General features: G+C 46.8%; 2 protein-coding genes across 5 annotated transcripts in view; one reads left to right on the plus strand and one right to left on the minus strand.

Annotated features, from left to right (window-relative positions):
* On the minus strand, window positions 1–6,675 carry EIF2B2 (eukaryotic translation initiation factor 2B subunit beta). The gene is made up of 8 exons (XM_088447484.1): window positions 6,455–6,675; window positions 2,613–2,733; window positions 1,627–1,775; window positions 1,384–1,547; window positions 1,221–1,316; window positions 1,003–1,140; window positions 847–913; window positions 1–195 (listed from the first exon to the last, which is right to left on the minus strand). The coding sequence occupies exons 1-8, from the start codon at window positions 6,615–6,617 to the stop codon at window positions 38–40; spliced, it is 1,056 nt and encodes a 351-aa protein (XP_088303610.1). The 5' UTR covers window positions 6,618–6,675; the 3' UTR covers window positions 1–37.
* RPS6KL1 (ribosomal protein S6 kinase like 1) overlaps window positions 6,646–22,915 on the plus strand; it is a 55,222-nt gene continuing 38,952 nt past the window's right edge. Inside the window, exon 1 of one of the 4 annotated variants that reach the window (XM_088447483.1) lies at window positions 6,646–6,711. Coding sequence is in view for 1 of the 4 variants with exons in the window: in XM_088447479.1 (XP_088303605.1) it covers window positions 9,771–9,788 (18 nt within the window). In the remaining 3 variants the exon portion in view is untranslated. Of the gene's footprint in view, window positions 6,734–7,007; window positions 7,071–9,701; window positions 9,789–22,915 lie in introns of those variants that run through there. The other 3 variants (XM_088447481.1, XM_088447482.1, XM_088447479.1) reach the window with 3 other exon arrangements.

A 22,915-nucleotide genomic window follows, 5' to 3' on the forward strand; every position in this document is an offset into this window, starting at 1 on the left:
CAACATTTCATTTGTTTATTATTGCAGAATGGAAATCTCATAGGTCGTGGTCTGCCGGGTGGTACAGCTCACTCATCAGTCTGTAGATATAGGATGGAGCATTCCCTCCTATGTTGGAAATGAACAATGTGATGAGCTCAGCCGGCACGTGGTCAAATATAGGGCAGTGAGCGCTCACCTTCGACAGGATCTCACCTGCAGCAAACACAAACGTTACATTTCTGCAGCCTAAGCGCATGCTATCCCTACACATTGCCACCCCTCACACCAACATAACCCCACCCTGAACAACACTTCTCCCCCCACACTCCAACACCATAGATAATGCCCTCCTCACCCAGACTTGGCCCCTGCTCTCTTCAAGTTGCAATAATCCCCACTCTCTGCAGTGACCTCATCACACCCCCACTCTCTGCACAGTGACCTCATCACACCCCCACTCTCTGCATAGTGACCTCATCACACCCCCCACTCTCTGAAAAACACCCTCCTCACACCCCCTCCCCTCCCTGCACAACACCATTCTCATCCAGACATCGTCTTCTGGTTCCTGCACAATGCCCCCCTCATATTCTGAACCCTTCAACCCTGCACAATATATGCTCCCCACACAGACAGACCCTCCTAACACAGACATAGTCCTCTTCCCTGCACAACACTCTCCTCACACCCCACTGGACACCCCGCCCTCTGCATAATGTTACTCCCATCTTTGCACAATGCTCTCCACACCCAGATATAAACCCCTATTTATGGGTCTTCCAAGACCAGCAAATGCCCACGACTATTATCCAAGTTTCCTAGCATCCGGCAGCTCTTCCTCTGTATCCCACATCCCTCCCTCACCTTCTGAAAATGGTAGAACCTCCTGGGGGGAGACAAACTTGTGAAACGAATCCTCTTCATTAGGAAACTGTAAGGAGAGAAATGTCGCAGAGTAATGGGACACGCGCCCCTCATCGTGTTCCTTCACCAGACACTGAGTGTAACCAGGACCCGTACCTGAGGGGACAGCTTGAACATGGGCGCACAGACAATGAGGGGAGTGGAGTGATGCTTTGCGGCCAGGGCCAGCGTGTGCGTCCCCGATACTGCTCGCAGGGAGCCGTTAGCCAAGATGGTCTTGGTTCCGATGATGACCTGCCAGAGAACACAAGATGTCATGCGTTGCAGATCGATCCCGCACGTTAGAGCATGAAACTGTTCCCTCCTTAGCTTACCTTATTTACCCGGGACATGACGGCAAAGATGGCTGCATCTGTGATCACCGTGGTCTCTATTCCCGCCTTAGACAAACTGGCTGCCATATCGTGGCCCTAAATACAAGATGTGTCATTAGAGCTGAACGGACCCCATCTTGTCCCTCAGGCTGCTGCTGCTTACCTGACAGAAAGGGGCGCACTCTGCCACGATGACGTGGAATTTCCGTTTGCGCGCTGCCTCTTCCAGAAAGAGCTGGACTGTCCGCGAACGTCCGATGGTCATTATCACCTCATTGGAATGGATGTGCTCCTTGGCCTGGGCGGCAATATTATCTGTTGTACCCTCTGCGCAGGAGACAGCAGGGAGTCAGAAAGAAAGGTTTGGAGAACGGGGAAAGCGTCAGCCGCCCGGCTGGATAATTACCAAGTTCAACCAGCAGCTCGTTCACAACTTCGATCACATTTGCCTTCAGCAGCGGGAATGATGTGTTGAAGTCATCACTGAGCCCTTCTGCTGTCACCAGCTTATGTAGCGACTCCTGCTGGTCATTCTCCTCACTGCACCCTCGTAGCCTGGAGAGAACACACAAACACGGTACTAATGAGGATTCGTATCAGCACACACCAAGTGAGGGTTTAAAGAGGGGTATTATCAATTCATTCATAAATCATAGGGAGACCAGTCATAATGAAACATGGTGATAACTGTCCGGGGCTGTCTGTCTGGATGTTAGTCATTTATATTCTACCTTCTTATTAGGAGACATATGTCCCAATTCATACATCTGCCAATAGCAATACTTATACATAACATTTGTATTGTACACTATATATCTAGGGCCAGGTCATCATAGTAGGGGAATCCCAGAAGAGAGGAGTGAGATGTCCCCTTATAATCTATACTGTGATATCTCCTGCTTATTAGACAGATCTGGGTGTGATTTAGGTAACAGCAAAACAATGTTTATATTATATATTTGCTGCACATTAAACCAGCAGGAAATAATCCTGGATAAAGCGAAGAGAAAGCGGCTGTGTAACATCTATTTCATTAAAGCACGGGCAAGAAAATCAAACCAACCTTCTATGATCCCTGTAAGGCCGGTGGTGGTATCCATGTCTATGACCAGGCCTGACACACAGAGATGGCCAGGAAACTGGAAATATCATCGCAGACATTTCCAAATTCCTCCACAGTTATAGAATAAAACCCTAGCGAAGCAGCCAATCAGCCCATTCTATACAGTGTAACGGTCATGTGACCGCACTGCCGCCACCAATGTCCCTTGTCCGCAGAACGTATAACATGGGACATCTGCTCCTCACATAACAGACTGAAATAAGCCAGGTCAGATATTTGTCTGATCGTACTAATTCCTTTTGGCACCCTGTTTCCTAATGAGGGCTCACCTGCCGTACTCCTCTCGGATGAGCTTCAACACGCGCCGGACCATGTTTCCCACCGTAGTCTCCGATGGCTGGGCAGCGGTCATTCTCCTGCCCTCCCTCCGAATAATGTCCATCAACTCGCCTGGAACAGCAAAATATATACATTATTTACATACAGATGTATATGGGCTTCATTTACAGCCAACGCTGCACATTCATGTAAAACAAATACTGGGCAGCTTGATCTTAGCACTGTGAGGTGGAGAGGCACCAAGAAGTGACAACCTCCCATGTAAGAACATTATGCAGCCCCCCTGCAGCACAGCAGGCATATGGTAAGCTGCAAACTCGCACCTTCCAGCTGGATCTATTCATTACTGTAACTGCGGCCCTGTGTGCGTCACTGATTCCATCGCCATAGGAGGTGGTCGCACCCTCTGGTACATATAACATACAGGAGTGTTCTTACACATCTTTGCTACAGTCACACTAAAAAGCCCCTCTCGGCGCGCCAAGTCCTGTAATGCCTCTGCTAGAGCCGGGCGTCTTTTTGGCTTATAGTGCCTCTAAGTCGCAACATGATGCAACTAGGACGCACCAGCTGATTAATCAGATATGCGACACTTGTATATCTGAGTGTGACTGAGTCTCTGAATCTGTATAGGAAGTGCTACAATGCAGCTTCTCTCATTCCAAGTTCCGTTGTGCTTTGTATACAGACTCAGAGCCGTAATCCGTTAGAGCGGATCCGCGATACTTTTCCGCCTCCCAGACTTTTCGCCTACATCGCGTCTTTTGTAGGCGGAAAAGTATTGCGGCCGTGCCAGCTTTACCCCATATTCAATATGGAAGTACGCAAAAACGGGACCCGGCGAAACTTGAACAGGCGGAAAGTACTGTCAGATTTGGGGAAATCAGCCTGACACCCACCTAAAAGATGCTCTGACATGGGGGTTCCATATGGTATCCCCAGATTTGGCTTGCTGAAGGTATTTGGCGTTTTTAAACGGGCTCAATAGCCGCTAAATAGCGTTTTTCTATACGTGGTGCAGAATAGTATTCAGGAGTATTTTTTCCAGAAAATAACATCCCAGCAAATTTGGGGTACTCGAAAATGTGAAAAATCCACCTACTGCAAACACCTGCAATCAAAAAAAAACTTGAGGCATACTTGGGGACCCCCCCAGAGTCAAGTTCGCTAGTTTTTAACTTTGACCTCCAACATATTTTTTTACGCCCCCAAATTCAAAGTAATTTTTTGGGGTATTCTTAAGTATTTTTTTTTTTTACATTTTTTGACACAGATTACCGTTGGGGGACTGTCTGAAGGCTGCACGGGGGTTCCCGCAACGTTGCACCCCAAAACCCCAATTCTGCACTTTTTTCCGCCTCCCATTCATAGGTGAAACTTTTCCGCCTATTACATGGCATTGACTCTCCGCCTAGGCAGAAAGTCTTTCAAACTGAATACGGAGTAAAACCAAAACAGGCAAAAATTAAGTCATCGGTGAAAAGTTTTTCGCCAAAAACACGCGAAAACATCGTTTCGCTTCAAATTGAATACGGCCCTCAGTCGCACACAGATATAAGTGTCGCATATCAAATGACTCAGCACAGTCTGCTGGTGTGTCCTAGTCACATATCATTGGCACTTAGATGCATTTTCTGCAAAAAAGCCGCCCGGCGCTAGCTGAGTAACACTGGTCCCGGCAGCTCACTCACGCTAGGCATGTCGCGCTGTGCAGGGTAATGAGGATAGATGTAGGAGGACACGATCTGTGGGGCACCAAGTGCTCTAGGCTAGGAGCGCAGAATGCATCCGGGAAGCTAGGTGCAGCACTGAGACATATAGAGAACTAGGGTGGTGTGACAGGCGGGGAATATGTGGATTGAGGATACATAGGGTAATATAATAAGGGTTTGTCATCATCTACACAGTAGGAGTTGCAGCTGTGTAACATACACATAAATAATCATTCCAAAACGTACAGATAGGTCATTATGTGATGCTGGAGGGTGTATGACACGCCAGGCGCCTTCTTTGCAAGTGGAAAATGTTCAGCGGCAAGAACCCGCACAGCTTTTATCACTGGAGCCTCTATATACTGTAGTGCCTTTCATATATTCTTCCAGCATACATATCATGCACAATTATACCAACTTTATTTATTCCTGCACCCCTATGAGAATAGTCTCTTTCATCGACCGCACCAAGGATACTATCATACATTACCACTTGTAGTAGAAGGAAAGCATGTCATATACTGTATATACATCAAGATATATAGTGGGATGTGTGCAACAGTGTATGAAATAGACGTTGAGAAATGTACAAGATACACACAAATCTGTTAATGAACAGGGTTATATAACATATGCGATGTACATACTGAAATATAGACCGCAAATGTTATCTATACTAAAGATACAGATAGTAAAGTTGTAGTATATACATTGTGTGATCTATACAGTGAATCTAATTTACATATATACACGCACAATAGGGACAATGCAGTCCATACAGTGAGACACAGATGGAGGGTGTACAGTATATACAGTGAAATATAAGGGGTGCGAGATAGAGTGTATGGTATACGCCATGAGAGATATAAGGGGGGGGGGGTGTATACACAGTGAGATGTAGGGTGGTGGTGAGGTATACACAGTGAGATGTAGGGTGGTGGTGAGGTATACACAGTGAGATATAGGGTGGTGGTGAGGTATACACAGTGAGATATAGGGTGGTGGTGAGGTATACACAGTGAAATGTAGGGTGGTGGTGAGGTATACACAGTGAGGTATACACAGTGAGATATAGGGTGGCGGTGAGGTATACACAGTGAGATATAGGGTGGCGGTGAGGTATACACAGTGAGATATAGGGTGGCGGTGAGGTATACACAGTGAGATATAGGGTGGCGGTGAGGTACAAGCAGTGAGATATAGGGTGGCGGTGGGGTATAAGCAGTGAGATATAGGGTGGCGGTGGGGTATAAGCAGTGAGATATAGGGTGGCGGTGGGGTATAAGCAGTGAGATATAGGGTGGCGGTGGGGTATAAGCAGTGAGATATAGGGTGGCGGTGGGGTATAAGCAGTGAGATATAGGGTGGCGGTGGGGTATAAGCAGTGAGATATAGGGTGGCGGTGGGGTATAAGCAGTGAGATATAGGGTGGCGGTGGGGTATAAGCAGTGAGATATAGGGTGGCGGTGGGGTATAAGCAGTGAGATATAGGGTGGCGGTGGGGTATAAGCAGTGAGATATAGGGTGGCGGTGGGGTATAAGCAGTGAGATATAGGGTGGCGGTGGGGTATAAGCAGTGAGATATAGGGTGGCGGTGGGGTATAAGCAGTGAGATATAGGGTGGCGGTGGGGTATAAGCAGTGAGATATAGGGTGGCGGTGGGGTATAAGCAGTGAGATATAGGGTGGCGGTGGGGTATAAGCAGTGAGATATAGGGTGGCGGTGGGGTATAAGCAGTGAGATATAGGGTGGCGGTGGGGTATAAGCAGTGAGATATAGGGTGGCGGTGGGGTATAAGCAGTGAGATATAGGGTGGCGGTGGGGTATAAGCAGTGAGATATAGGGGGTGCGGTAGACGCAGCGAGAGATATAGGGGGTGCGGTAGACGCAGCGAGAGATATAGGGGGTGCGGTAGACGCAGCGAGAGATATAGGGGGTGCGGTAGACGCAGCGAGAGATATAGGGGGTGCGGTAGACGCAGCGAGAGATATAGGGGGTGCGGTAGACGCAGTGAGAGAAATAGAGGGTGCGGTATACACAGTGAATTATATAAGGGGCACAACAGACAATGTGATGTGTACAATGTGTTCCCGGCCGGTGGGGTCACCCCAGTCTCTCACCCGCGTTCCCCCATCTCGCCTGGGCTATGATTCTCCGCAGAAGGCCTACAGTTTCCCGGGCTGTCTCCTCCGAGTTCTGACGCCCCGTCCCCCGCTTCAGCCCGGTGATAAAGGCCTCGAGCCGCTCCGAGAGCTCCGATTCCTTTTCGGTGGTGACCGGCATGATGGACAGGAGCACCAAGATGGCCGCAGTGACAGCTATAGAGGTGGACTAACATGGCGCCCGGGCACGTCATCAGCGTGCGCCATAGCTGCAGGTGAGAGGAGTCCTGGCCTAAGGTACCATCATCATGCTGAGGCAGCGGCTAGGATCACATTATAATAATGCAGGGACTGTGTCACTGGCCTCCTGTTATGTGGGGATCAGGACTGTCCCATACCCTACAATGTGATAACCACCAATGTTACACCTATTACTGGGGAGGGGACGATGTGAAGCGACCTGTTATAGGGAACATTATCAACTTTATTACTATTAAACTAAAGTCACATGAAACAGCAGCATAATATATTGGGATGTAGTTAGTATGCCGGCAGTCGAAAGTCTGACTAGGGACTAAAGATAGATGTCTATATCCCAACGCTGGAATCTCGACAGCCGCCATCCCGAACGAAGGTACATCGGGGCATCTTATCTGTTAGCCGCTGCTTGGAAGGAGGGTTAGGTTTAAGCACCACGGGGGGCTAGGGTTAGGCTTTGGGGGTGGGGTGGGGTAGGCACTAACGGGAAGGGTTAGGGGGAGAAAGGGGAAGGTTAGTATACTTACCCAACTTGGTTTAGGCATTAACGGGGAGGGTTAGGGTGCTCGGGATGCCACTGTTGGCATTTTGACAGCAAGCATCCCGACTGCTGGTATTTCATACCCAACTCTAATATATTGTGAACAAACCGTACAGGGCGCCTCCTGTTACTGATAGCGATGTGTATACTCCGTATATGGCCCCTCATGTTACTGATAGTGATGTGTATACTCCGTATATGGCGTCTCCTGTTACTGATAGTGACGTGTATACACCGTACAGGGCGCCTTCTGTCACCGATAGTGATGTGTATACACTGTACAGGGTGCCTCCTGTTACTGATAGTGATGTGTATACACCGTACAGGGTGCCTCCTGTTACTGATAGTGATGTGTATACTCCGTATATGGAGCCTCCTGTTACTGATAGTGATGTTTATACACCGTACAGGGCACCTCCTGTTACTGATAGTGATGTGTATACACCGTACAGGGCGCCTCCTGTTACTGATAGCGATGTGATGTTTGCGGCTGCCTCTAGAGTCTGTATATATAGTGATAACCTAATCCCAGATGTAATGGCAGGTCTGAATGTGTCACTGATGTTTAATTTATTTATTAACAGTCACTTATACAATTGGGCAGCGTGGATGGTATAATGGCTCACAGCACTGAGGTCTTGGGTTCAATTTCCACCACGCCCCTAACTGTGTGGAGTTTGTATATTCTCCCTGTGCTTGCGCGGGTTTCCCCCAGGTACTCCGGTTCCCTCCCACACTCCAAAAAATATACTGGTAGGTTAATCGGATTCTGGAAAAGTAACCCTAGCGTGCATATGTGTTTCCATGAGAGAGGAAATATAGATTGTAAGCTCCAGGAACTAATGGTAATGACTGAATAGCAGTAAAGCTGTGGGATATGAGTACACTGTATTTATTATTACCGCTTATCTATATAGCGCACACATATTCCGCAGCGCTTTACAGAGATATTGGGCCATTCACATCAGTCCCTGCCCCATTGGAGCTTACAGTCTTTATCCCATACCACATGTACATACACACTAGGGGTAACTTTTGGAGTGTGGGAGGAAACCACAGGATACTAAATTCAAACAGGGCGTGAAGCAGCAAAGTGGGCGGCACAGATAACAAGATAATGCAAAGTGGGCGGTGTAAGGGGGCATGGTGTCACAATTACATCATGTGTCCCCGCCCATTACTATACAATGCCATGATTCCTGGCTTTGTAAAGCATGGACCAAGCTACGATGACGGGATTTAGCGTAAAACACATCATCGAGACGCCCAGACTGCTCACTTCAGTGAGTAAAATTACACATTAGTTAGAACGGAATGGGATTGAAATGCCGACAGGAACAAGATCCCGACAGATGCGGATAAGTACCCTAACCTCCTGTCACAATTGGTGTCTGCGAGTTACCTGTCTCAGGTGGTGATCGGGTTTCAACGGAGGCCGGCATGACTGGAATCACAGATAATGTAAATAGCTCTATTTACAAGACTTGGGTAGCAGTGAAAACTGCCTTTGATGATAAATGACAGGAACTGGAGGGACCGGACTGGGACCGGCAGGAAGACTTGTTGAATTGAACTGATGAGCTAAGAACTTGACTCTGGACTGGAACAACGTGGACTGAACTGATGAGCTTGGAACTTGACTCAGGACTGGAATGTGACAATGGCTGAAGGAAAGTCAGGTAATGCTGAGATGAGGGCTAAACAGGGTAATCTGGAATTACTATGACAAAGGCTAGAACTCAGGTGCCGGCTGGACAGGATAATTGGAAATAACAGGTTTCAGGAAGGATTGGGTAGGTTTGGGAATTTGCAGGCTGGACAGGATAATTGGAAATAACAGGTTTCAGGAAGGAATGGGTAGGTTTGGGAATTTGCAGGCTCAGGGAGGGAATAGGTAGGTAACAGGGGCAGGAGTTGATCCACAGCAGGAAGCAAGGCAGGGTAACACGATGCAGGTTTACAGAGTGCCAGGGACCAACCAGGAGTAGGACTAGCAGCAGAGCACAGGCCAGGTATTGCTGTAACAGGACGTCTGGATGCCAGGTATTACTGTAGCAGGTTTTCGGGATGCACCAGAGGTTGCTGTCAGCAGGCTTACTGGATTGCCAGGCTTGGCTGTAACAGGTTTTCTGGAAGCACCGGGGGTTGCTGCCAGCAGATTTACTGGATTGCCAGGTACAGCTGAAACAGGTTTTCTGGATAGCGCCAGGGATTGCTGTAGCAGGTTACAGGGACAGACTTGAATGCATGAAACATACACCACGGGAAGACGAGATGTTCAGGCCCAGAATGCTATCAGGAGAGGATATATATACCATGGGTCTGGCAGCAATTGGTGGATACGGACAGGTGGATTGGTAGTAGCATTCTGAGTGGTGGAAGGCACAACATGCAGAGGGAGTATTCATCTCTGCAGCTCTGAGAATCAGAACCACACCTGTGATTCCAATCAGGGCTAGCAGTGCTCACAGACAGAGGAGAGGCCAGGTGCAATAATCAGAGCAAATCCTCCAGGCAAATTACACACACAGATCCATGGGGGAGCTGACAGGGGTAAGTCCCAAGGCAAAAAGGTGACAACTAGACAGGGTCGTGACACCTCCCTTGTCACCCCCCTAACCCTCCCTTAGTGGTGCCTAACCTCCCCCCCTAGTGCCAAACCCTATCCTACCCCCGGGGGTGCCTAACCCCCCTTACTGCTCCCTAACCCTCCTGGGGGGGGGGGTGTTCCTAACCTCTCCCTGGGGGTGCCTAACCCTGCCACCTGGGGGTGCCTAACCCTCCTGGGGGGGGTGTTCCTAACCTCTCCCTGGGGGTGCCTGACCCTGCCACCTGGGGGTGCCTAGCCCTAATCTCCTCCCCCAAACCTAACCCTCCCGGGGGGGGGGGGGGGGGTGTTCCTAACCTCTCCCTGGGGGTGCCTAACCCTGCCACCTGGGGGTGCCTAACCTTAATCTCCTCCCCCAAACCTAACCTTGCTAGATTCCCTAATCCTAACACCCCCCCCCCCCCCGCCGTCGCAGAGTGATAGACAGGCAGTGAGCGTTTGGGGGTGGTGACGGGGGAGTGGTCAGAGAAATGCAGGCGCGTCTGTCCGTTTGAATGCCGTTGCGTTGCGTGCATACATTAGCCATTGCCATTGCATACGCAGCTTGTGTACTTACTGCGTGCAACGAGGCTAGCAATTTCTAAGGTCAGGGCGGCTGTCATTCTGTGTGAGGCGCCGATGGTATTTGATGTTACCGATGTTTACGGAGGTTTTCTATGCACAAAGAGAAAATAGAATAGAGTTGTCCTTTATGTGGCGGAACTGATTCAAATAGAACGTAACTTTTATTTCATCTTAATAAAATATTAATTTAAACAGCAAAATATTAAAAAAAAACATATTTGTGAAGACAAAACAAATAAAGAAGTGATTAAACCGAAAGGTCCCACTGTGTGCTTTATTACCTATCCTTATCTTTTTGGCCTATTACGTGTATATAGGTACACTGTATATCTTACAAGTCTATTCTGGTATATGCCCAAAAATAAAGTAACATTAGGTGTCTATTTAATGACTTGTATACACAAGTTTGTGGTAGGTTGTATATTTCAGTGCTTCAGTACTGTCACCTCATACACAGACCTACTGTATTCAGATATTATATCATTCCTGGTTACACCTAGAACATGGATCCCGGTATAGCTATTCGGACACACTGGGGATGAAGCGAGTGTATGGGAACATTATAGTGGTGCATATGGTCATTTACAGTACTTGAAAGGAGTTGTTACTGGTCCACTACCATATAGACATCAGGCGACTTGAGGTCTGGTATTGTTCTTCTCCATATATTGATACTTATAGTTCTTTATTATTACACTAGGGAGAGAGAAACTATTAATTAATTACTATCTTTAGTCCATTAGCATATGGACACACCAATATAAAATCAAGCTCCAATATATCTGTTCGGAATCGGTTCGATTCCCGGCAGCCCGACACTGGAACAGATCCCGGCATCGGCAGCCCGACAGCGCTGGAAATCCCGATGGTCCCTAGGTAAGTATTAGCTAACCTAACCCTCCCTTAGGGGTGCCTAACCCTAACCTCCCCCCAAGTGCCTAAACCTAACCCCCCTTCCCCGCTGCCTAAACCTAAGTCCCCAGGGGTGCCTAACTCTCCCTCCCCCTAGCCCAACCCTAACCTCCCGGGGGGGGGGGGTGCCTAACCCTAAGTCTCCCCCCCGGGAGCCCTAACCAACCCCCCCCCCCCGCGGCTGTTCGCTCGCGGCGCCCAGCATCCCTTCGATCAGGATGCCGGTCTCCCGGCGTCAGGGAAATGAGCGGCGTCTACATTTAGATGCCGGGAATTTCCCCCTCGCCGGGATATGACAGTCGGGAAGCCGGCTGTTGGTATAATGTCAGCCAGGTTCCGGATTGCATCTCATCTCTTCTCCTTCACGATCATAGTATCATAAACATTTCCATACCTTTATCAGACTCTAGGATGTAACGTGGATCACACCGTTGAATCATTTATTTCCAGGACACCCGTGTTACTTTAAATACTGTATTATATCAGACACCAGAGTCACTGTCAAGTGTACATATAGTGCTGCACTGTTCCTGATGGTATTAATACTTTAATCGTTTAATATATCGGTCATTCAGACGATGATTCCCTATAGGATGCCACTATTATAGCTATGTCATATTAGGGTTCACAAACAGATTATCAAGATCTGCTTAGAGTAACGGGGTGTAGTTAGTGGACCGACGGACTAAATGCCGCCGGTCTATATCCCGACACCAGAAGACCTGCAAGGGACAGAAGGTAGGCGTCGAAATACTGATGCCTATCTTCATCCCGACACCGGAGTGCCGAAGGTCGCCGGACTGATCAAGATGAGTCCGGCCATCCCTAACACTAAGCCGCGGGGAGGGGGGGAAGTTAGGCACCCCCTGGGGAGGGTTAGGCTAGAGGAAGGGGGGGTTAGGCCCCACCCCTCCGGGAGGGTGTGGGAGAGGGAGGGGTTAGGTTTAGGCACCCCCCTGGGCGACTTAGGTTTAGGCACCACTCCAGGAGTTTAGGGTTAGGCACCCCTAAGGGAGGGTTAGGCTAGGGGAAGGGGTGGTTAGGGTTAGGCTCAACCCCCTGGGAGGGTTAGGATGTGGGGGGTTAGGTTTAGGCACCCCCGGGGGGGACTTAGGTTTAGGCACCACTCCTGGAGGTTAGGGGGGGGGTTAAGTAATTAAGCTGACGCTGTCGGGGTTTCCTCCTGTCGGGCTGACGCTGTCGGGGGGTTTCCTCCTGTCGGGCTGACGCTGTCGGGGTTTCCTCCTGTCGGGCTGACGCTGACGGGGTTTCCTCTTGTCGGGCTGACGCTGTTGGGGGGTTTCCTCCTGTCGGGCTGACGCTGTCGGGGTTTCCTCCTGTCGGGCTGACGCTGTCGGGGTTTCCTCCTGTCGGGCTGACGCTGTCGGGGTTTCCTCCTGTCGGGCTGATGCTGTCGGGGTTTCCTCCTGTCGGGCTGACGCTGTCGGGGTTTTGCCGCCGGCATTTCAATCCCATTCCGAGTTAACACACGAATAAAGGATTTATATGATGTCGTTGATCCTAAGCAGGTTATCAGTAGTCAGTTTTTCATCCGTCAGGGATTATTTACAGCTAATGTATCTTAATATACTGTATGCTGCTTCCATATCTAGAAGCACAAGGAACACACAATAGATATTCAAATGTCTTAGTCACAACCAGATATCCGTCAGTTTGATCGTGCATTTAATCACTTCTGTATTTGTATTGTCTTCACAAATATATATCTTTCATATAAAGATGAAATAAAAGTTATGTTTTATTTGAATCATTTCCACCACATAAAAGACAACTCTATTCTGTTCTCTATTCTGTTCTCTCTTTGTACATAGATTGTCTCAGTCTCTTGTCAGTAGACAGCACCCCCAATATAATATAGTGGCCATGATAATTTACAGTTCTAACAATAAGAAGTAAAAATTGCATTTATATATGGGATTTAGTTATATAAGTGATTATAGGAATATGAAGATTAGTGCAGCAGTCTTTCTATATCTCTGAAAGGTATTACGGATGTCAGCTAGCGGTAGTGGGAGGCAGTGATGAGCGGCTCTATTCTGGCAGTGCGATAGCGATCATTAGCATATTATCAACGCAGACCTAACGGAGCTGCGATCACAATAGTGATACTTAATGAATTATATATGTCTGTGTGTGTATGTAATACATTGTATGTGTGCATGTACTATATGTGTGTGTGTATGTGTGCATGTACTATATGTGTGTGTGTATGTAATACATTGTATGTGTGCATGTACTATATGTGTGTGTGTATGTAATACATTGTATGTGTGCATGTACTATATGTGTGTGTGTATGTGTGCATGTACTGTGTGTGTGTGTGTGTATGTAATACATTGTATGTGTGCATGTACTATATGTGTGTGTGTATGTAATACATTGTATTTGTGCATGTACTATATGTGTGTGTGTATGTAATACATTGTATGTGTGCATGTACTATATGTGTGTATGTAATACATTGTATGTGTGCATGTACTATATGTGTGTGTGTGTATGTTATACATTGTATGTGTGCATGTACTATATGTGTGTGTGTATGTAATACATTGTATGTGTGCATGTACTATATGTGTGTGTGTGTGTATGTAATACATTGTATGTGTGCATGTACTATATGTGTGTGTGTGTATGTAATACATTGTATGTGTGCATGTACTATATGTGTGTGTGTATGTAATACATTGTATGTGTGCATGTACTATATGTGTGTGTGTATGTAATACATTGTATTTGTGCATGTACTATATGTGTGTGTGTATGTAATACATTGTATGTGTGCATGTACTATATGTGTGTATGTAATACATTGTATGTGTGCATGTACTATATATGTGTGTGTGTATGTTATACATTGTATGTGTGCATGTACTATATGTGTGTGTGTATGTAATACATTGTATGCGTGCATGTACTATATGTGTGTGTGTATGTAATACATTGTATGTGTGCATGTACTATATGTGTGTGTGTGTATGTAATACATTGTATGTGTGTGTATGTAATACATTGTATGTGTGCATGTACTATATGTGTGTGTGTATGTAATACATTGTATGTGTGCATGTACTATATGTGTGTGTGTATGTAATACATTGTATGTGTGCATGTACTATATGTGTGTGTGTATGTAATACATTGTATGTGTGCATGTACTATATGTGTGTGTTACCGCCGGCCGCAAATCCAGACAGCGGCAGCCCGGCAAGGGTGAAGATCCCAATCGTCCCTAAGGTAAGTATCGCTAACCTAATTCTACCCCCTAACCCTCCCTTAGGGGTGCCTAACCCTAACCTTCCCCCCCAGTGCCTAACCCTAATCCCCCCTCTAAGTGCCTAACCCTAACCTTCCCCCCCAGTGCCTAACCCTAACCTCCCCCTGGGGAGTGCCTAACCCTAACCACCCCCTTCCCCTAGCCTACACCTAACCCTCCCGGGGGGGTGCCTAACCCTAACCTCCCCCTGGGGGTGCCTATCCCTAACCGCCCTCTTCCCCTAGCCTACACCTAACCCTCCCGGGGGGAGGTGCCTAATCCTATTCTCCCCGGGAGCCCTAAACCTAATCCTCCCCTGTCCGCGCCCGCGAGTTTTTGACACCTGTCATTAGTACCACGCGCGGGATTAGAGAGTCTGGAAGCCGGCAGTCGGCATTTAGACCGTCCGCTTCCAGACTACATCCTCTGTGTGTAATACATTGTATGTGTGCATGTACTATATGTTTGTGTGTGTAATACATTGTATGTGTGCATGTACTATATATGTGTGTATGTAACACATTGTATGTGTGCATGTACTATATGTGTGTGTGTATGTGTAATACATTGTATGTGTGCATGTACTATATGTGTGTGTATGTGTAATACATTGTATGTGTGCATGTACTATATGTTTGTGTGTGTAATACATTGTATGTGTGCATGTACTATATATGTGTGTATGTAACACATTGTATGTGTGCATGTACTATATGTGTGTGTGTATGTGTAATACATTGTATGTCTGCATGTACTATATGTTTGTGTGTGTAATACATTGTATGTGTGCATGTACTATATGTGTGTTTGTGTAATGCATTGCATGTGTGCGTGTGGTACTTGTGTGTAATGCGTTGTATGTGTGCGTGTACTAGATGTGTGTAATGCATTGTATCTGTGCGTGTACTTGATGTGTGTAATGCAGTGTATCCTATAGAGTGTAACCTTGCGAGCAGGGCCTTCCTACCTATATATCTGTCTGTTATTACCCAGTTTTGTTCTATTAATGTTTACAATTGTAAAGCGCAAAGGAATATGCTGCGCTATATAAGAAACTGTTAATAAATAAAAATAAATCTGTGCGTGTACTAGATGTGTGTAATGCAGTGTATGTGTGCGTGTACTAGATGTGTGTAATGCAGTGTATGTGTGCGTGTACTAGATGTGTGTAATGCAGTGTATGTGTGCGTGTACTAGATGTGTGTAATGCAGTGTATGTGTGCGTGTACTAGATGTGTGTAATGCAGTGTATGTATGCGTGTACTAGATGTGTGTAATGCAGTGTATGTATGCGTGTACTAGATGTGTGTAATGCAGTGTATGTGTGCGTGTACTAGATGTGTGTAATGCAGTGTATGTGTGCGTGTACTAGATGTGTGTAATGCAGTGTATGTGTGCGTGTACTAGATGTGTGTAATGCAGTGTATGTGTGCGTGTACTAGATGTGTGTAATGCAGTGTATGTGTGCGTGTACTAGATGTGTGTAATGCAGTGTATGTGTGCGTGTACTAGATGTGTGTAATGCAGTGTATGTGCGTGTACTGGATGTGTGTAATGCAGTGTATGTGCGTGTGTACATCTTTCCCTCCTCATTCAAACATGCTCTTGTCAAACCTATTCTTAAAAAACCCAACCTCGACCCGTCCTCACCCGCCAATTACCGCCCCATTTCTCTTCTCCCATTCGCCTCCAAACTACTTGAGCGGCTTGTATACAGCCGCCTCACCAGCTATCTCTCTGACAACTCCATCCTTGATCCTCTCCAATCTGGCTTTCCCCCACATCACTCCACTGAAACTGCCCTGGCCAAAGTCACCAATGACCTGCTTGCAGCCAAATCCAGGGGCCTCTTCTCTCTGCTCATCCTCCTGGACCTCTCTGCAGCCTTCGACACCGTGGATCATCCTCTCCTCCTCCTCACCCTTCAGACCTTTGGCATCTCTAAAACCGTCCATGCCTGGTTCACCTCTTATCTCACCAACCACTCCTTCTCTGTGTCTGCCTAAATACCGGCAGCCGGCTTCCCGACTGCCATTTCCCGGCAAGGGTGAAATGCCGGGCGTCTAGATGTAGACGCCTGCATTTCCCCGACGCCGGGAGACCGGCGCCCGGTATCCCGATCGTAGGGATGGCGGGCGCCGCGAGCGGACAGCCGCGGGGGGGGAGGGTTAGATTTAGGGCTCTGGGGGGGACTTAGGGTTAGGCACTCCCCCGGGAGGGTTAGGGTTAGGCTAGGGGGAGGGAGGGTTAGGGTTAGGCACCCCCGGGGGGGACTTAGGGTTAGGCACCCCCCCGGGGGACTTAGCTTTAGGCAGCGGGGAAGGGGGGTGGTTAGGGTTAGGCACTTAGAGGGGGGATTAGGGTTAGGCACTTGGGGGGGAAGTTAGGGTTAGGCACCCCTAAGGAGGGTTAGGGGGGTTAGGTTAGTAAATACTAGGGATGTGCAGGCTCGGATAGGTTCGAGTTTGCACGTGGAGTTCGGATTTTTCCCTCCAAAAAAACGGAACTCAGAACGAGGCAAAACGTCATCTTACATGGACGAACATCATCATTCCTGGTCTTTTGTCCAGGAATGATGATGTTCGTCCATGTAAAATGACGTTTTGCCTCGTTCTGAGTTCCGTTTTTTTGGAGGGAAAAATCCGAACTCCACGTGCAAACTCGAACCTATCCGAGCCTGCACATCCCTAGTAAATACCAATCCACGATCGGGATTTCCAGCGCTGTCGGGCTTCCGCTGAGTCGCACTCTGCTCCTGTCGAGCTGCCGCTGACGGGAATCGAACCAATTCCCTGCCACCACCTCCCCCCATCCCCCTTTTCCCATTAGTGTCTCGCAGGGTTCTGTCCTCAGTCCGCTGCTCTTCTCCCTGTACACCTCTACATTAGGAGAACTCATCAGCTCCTTCTGCCTCCAATACCACCTCTATGCCGATTACACGCAACTATACCTTTCCTCTCCTGAGCTCTCCCCCTCTGTCTCTCAGGTATCCAGCTGCCTCTCCGCCATCTCTTCCTGGATTTCCGAGCGCTCTCTGAAGCTCAACATGGACAAAACCGAACTCATCATCTTTCCCTCTAGTAGAGTCTTAACTCCATCCAATCTCGCTATCACTGTTGACAACACTATCATCTCGGTTCCAGCTACGCAACTTCGCTCGTATTAGGCCATTCCTCTTCCAGAATGCTACCAAACTGATTATTCATTCATTAATAATTTCTCGGCTTGACTACTGCAACCTTCTCCTTACTGGCCTCCCACGTTGCCATCTTGCCCCCTTCCAGTCTGCTCTCAATGCTGCAGCTAGACTTATCTTCCTCTCCCGCCATTCCACTTCTGCTGCTCCCGTCTGCCAAAACCTGCACTGGCTCCCATTACCCTACAGAATCCTCTTCAAACTCCTCACCTTCACATACAAGGCCGTCTCTAACTCCACTGCTCCCTACATCTCCAACCTCATCTCCTTACATACTCCCTCCCGCTCACTCCGGTCTGCCAATGACTGTTACCTCTCCTCCACCCAGGTTACTTCATCTCATGCTCGTATCCAAAATTTTGCCCGTGCAGCCCCCCTACACTGGAATGAGCTTTCTCGCTTGATCAGGCTCTCCCCGACCTTGCAGAGCTTCAATCGTGCACTGAAAACCCACCTGTTCATCAAAGCATACCCTTCCACCACATAACCATGTTACCAGGTCTCTTTCCCTCCCGCCTCAGCCATCTCTACCTCGCCTACTTCCTGCACTCAGGTCCCCCTCTACACACTCTTGCCTCATGTCATCTGTCTGACTCCCCTCTCCCCTAGATTGTAAGCTCCTAGGAGCAGGGTCCTCCTCCCCGCTGTCTCACAGCCTTCTTCTCTAGCACTTCTATGACAGCCTTCACCTTCAGAGCTGAACTGTGTATGGAGAATTGTGTTGCTAATTGTTACTTGTGTTCTGTTTATATTTTGGTTACTGTATTGTAATTTAATATTCTGTGTACCCTGTACTGTATGTACAGCGCTGCAGACCACTTGTGGCGCCCTATGAATAAACTGTAATAATAATAATGCGTGTGATGCAGTGTATGTGTGCGTGTACTAGATGTGTGTAATGCAGTGTATGTGTGCGTGTACAAGATGTGTGTAATGCAGTGTATGTGTGCGTGTACTAGATGTGTGTAATGCAGTGTATGTGTGCGTGTACTAGATGTGTGTAATGCAGTGTATGTTTTCGTGTACTAGATGTTTGTAATGCATTGTATGTGTGCGTGTACAAGATGTGTGTAGTGCAGTGTATGTGTGCGTGTACTAGATTTGTGTAATGCAGTGTATGTGTGCGTGTACTAGATGTGTGTAATGCAGTGTATGTGTGCGTGTACTAGATGTTTGTAATGCATTGTATGTGTGCGTGTACAAGATGTGTGTAGTGCAGTGTATGTGTGCGTGTACTAGATGTGTGTAATGCAGTGAAATGTGTGTGTACTAGATGTGTGTAATGCAGTGTAGGTGTGCGTGTACTAGATGTGTGTAATGCAGTGTATGTGTGCGTGTACTGGATGCGTGTAATGCAGTGTGTATGTGTGCGTGTACTAGATGTGTGTAATGCAGTGTATGTGTGCGTGTACTAGATGTGTGTAATGCAGTGTATTTGTGCATGTACTAGTTGTGTGTAATGCAGTGTATGTGTGCATGTACTAGATAATGCAGTGTATGTGTGCGTTTACTAGATGTGTGTGTAATGCAGTGTATGTGTGCGTGTACTAGATGTGTGTGTAATGCAGGGTATGTGTGCGTGTACTAGATGTGTGTAATGCAGTGTATCTGTGCGTGTACTAGATGTGTGTAATGCAGTGTATGTGTGCGTGTACTAGATGTGTGTAATGCAGGGTATCTGTGCGTGTACTTGATGTGTGTAATGCAGGGCATCTGTGCGTGTACTAGATGTGTGTAATGCAGTGTATGTGTGCGTGTACTAGATGTGTGTAATGCAGTGTATGTGTGCGTGTACTAGATGTGTGTAATGCAGTGTATGTGTGCGTGTACTAGATGCGTGTAATGCAGTGTGTGTGTGTGTGTACTAGATGCGTGTAATGCAGTGTATGTGTGCGTGTACTAGATGTGTGTACTGCAGTGTATGTGTGCGTGTACTAGATATGTGTAATGCATTGTATCTGTGTGTGTACTAGATGTGTGTCATGCAGTGTATGTGTACTAGATGTGTGTAATGCAGTGTATGTGTGCGTGTACTAGATGCGTGTAATGCAGTGTGTGTGTATGTGTGTGTGTACTAGATGTGTGTAATGCAGTGTATGTGTGCGTGTACTAGATGTGTGTCATGCAGTGTATGTGTGTGTGTACTAGATGTGTGTCATTCAGTGTATGTGTACTAGATGTGTGTAATGCAGTGTATGTGTGCGTGTACTAGATGTGTAATGCAATGTATCTGTGCGTGTACTGGATGTGTGTAATGCAGTTTATGTGTGAGTGTACTAGATGTGTGTAATGCAGTGTATGTGTGCGTGTACTAGATGTGTGTCATGCAGTGTATGTGTACTAGATGTTTGTAATGCAGTGTATGTGTGCGTGTACTAGATGTGTGTCATGCAGTGTATGTGTGCGTGTACTAGATGTGTGTCATGCAGTGTATGTTTACTAGATGCGTGTAATGCAGTGTGTATGTACTAGATGTGTGTAATGCAGTGTATGTGTGTGTGTACTAGATGTGTGTCATGCAGTGTATGTGTGCGTGTACTAGATGTGTGTCATGCAGTGTATGTGTGCGTGTACTAGATGCATGTAATGCAGTGTGTATGTGTGTGTACTAGATGTGTGTAATGCAGTGTATGTGTGAGTGTACTAGATGCGTGTAATGCAGTGTATGTGTGCGTGTACTAGATGTGTGTAATGCAGGGTATCTGTGCGTGTACTGGATGTGTGTAATGCAATGTATCTGTGCGTTTACTGGATGTGTGTAATGCAGTGTATGTGTGCCTGTACTAGATGTGTGTAATACAGTGTATGTGTGCATGTACTAGATGCGTGTAATGCAGTGTGTATGTGTGCATTTACTAGATGTGTGTCATGCAGTGTATGTGTACTAGATGTGTGTAATGCAGTGTATGTGTGCGTGTACTAGATGCGTGTAATGCAGTGTGTGTGTATGTGTGTGTGTACTAGATGTGTGTAATGCAGTGTATGTGTGCGTGTACTAGATGTGTGTCATGCAGTGTATGTGTGTGTGTACTAGATGTGTGTCATTCAGTGTATGTGTACTAGATGTGTGTAATGCAGTGTATGTGTGCGTGTACTAGATGTGTAATGCAATGTATCTGTGCGTGTACTGGATGTGTGTAATGCAGTGTATGTGTGAGTGTACTAGATGTGTGTAATGCAGTGTATGTGTGCGTGTACTAGATGTGTCATGCAGTGTATGTGTACTAGATGTTTGTAATGCAGTGTATGTGTGCGTGTACTAGATGTGTGTCATGCAGTGTATGTGTGCGTGTACTAGATGTGTGTCATGCAGTGTATGTTTACTAGATGCGTGTAATGCAGTGTGTATGTACTAGATGTGTGTAATGCAGTGTATGTGTGTGTGTACTAGATGTGTGTCATGCAGTGTATGTGTGCGTGTACTAGATGTGTGTCATGCAGTGTATGTGTACTAGATGCATGTAATGCAGTGTGTATGTGTGTGTACTAGATGTGTGTAATGCAGTGTATGTGTGAGTGTACTAGATGCGTGTAATGCAGTGTATGTGTGCGTGTACTAGATGTGTGTAATGCAGGGTATCTGTGCGTGTACTGGATGTGTGTAATGCAATGTATCTGTGCGTTTACTGGATGTGTGTAATGCAGTGTATGCGTGCCTGTACTAGATGTGTGTAATACAGTGTATGTGTGCATGTACTAGATGCGTATAATGCAGTGTGTATGTGTGCATTTACTAGATGCGTGTAATGCAGTGTATGAGTGCGTGTACTAGATGTGTGTAATGCAGTGTATGTGTGCGTGTACTGGATGTGTGTAATGCAATGTATCTGTGCGTGTACTGGATGTGTGTAATGCAATGTATCTGTGCGTGTACTAGATGTGTGTGATACAGTGTATGTGTGCGTGTACTGGATGCGTGTAATGCAGTGTTTATGTGTGTGTGTACTAGATGTGTGTAATGCAGTGTATGTGTGAGTGTACTAGATGTGTGTAATGCAGTGTGTGTGTGCGTGTACTAGATGTGTGTCATGTAGTGCATGTGTGCGTGTACTAGATGTGTGTCATGCAGTGTATGTGTACTAGATGTGTGTAATGCAGTGTATGTGTGCGTGTACTAGATGTGTGTCATGCAGTGTATGTGTACTAGATGTGTGTAATGCAGTGTATGTGTGCGTGTACTAGATGTGTGTCATGCAGTGTATGTGTACTAGATGCAGTGTATGTGTGTGTGTACTAGATGCATGTAATGCAGTGTGTATACTAGATGTGTGTCATGCAGTGTATGTGTACTAGATGTGTGTAATGCAGTGTATGTGTGAGTGTACTAGATGCGTGTAATGCAGTGTGTATGTGTGTGTACTAGATGTGTGTAATGCAGTGTATCTGTGCCTATACTAGATGTGTGTAATGCAGTGTATGTGTGCGTGTACTAGATGTGTGTAATGCAGGGTATCTGTGCGTGTACTGAATGTGTGTAATGCAATGTATCTGTGCGTTTACTGGATGTGTGTAATGCAGTGTATGTGTGCCTGTACTAGATGTGTGTAATACAGTGTATGTGTGCGTTTACTAGATGCGTGTAATGCAGTGTATGAGTGCGTGTACTAGATGTGTGTAATGCAGTGTATGTGTGCGTGTACTGGATGTGTGTAATGCAATGTATCTGTGCGTGTACTAGATGTGTGTAATGCAGTGTATGTGTGCGTGTACTGGATGCGTGTAATGAAGTGTGTATGTGTGTGTGTACTAGATGTGTGTAATGCAGTGTATGTGTGAGTGTACTAGATGTGTGTAATGCAGTGTATGTGTGAGTGTACTAGATGTGTGTTATGTAGTGCATGTGTGCGTGTACTAGATGTGTGTCATGCAGTGTATGTGTACTAGATGTGTGTAATGCAGTGTATGTGTGCGTGTACTAGATGCGTGTAATGCAGTGTGTGTGTGTACTAGATGCGTGTAATGCAGTGTATGTGTGCGTGTACTAGATGTGTGTACTGCAGTGTATGTGTGCGTGTACTAGATATGTGTAATGCATTGTATCTGTGTGTGTACTAGATGTGTGTCATGCAGTGTATGTGTACTAGATGTGTGTAATGCAGTGTATGTGTGCGTGTACTAGATGCGTG

This window comes from Taudactylus pleione, unplaced genomic scaffold (genome assembly GCF_031769625.1).
Source record: "Taudactylus pleione unplaced genomic scaffold, aTauple2 ptg000433l, whole genome shotgun sequence".
Lineage (NCBI taxonomy): Eukaryota > Metazoa > Chordata > Amphibia > Anura > Myobatrachidae > Taudactylus > Taudactylus pleione.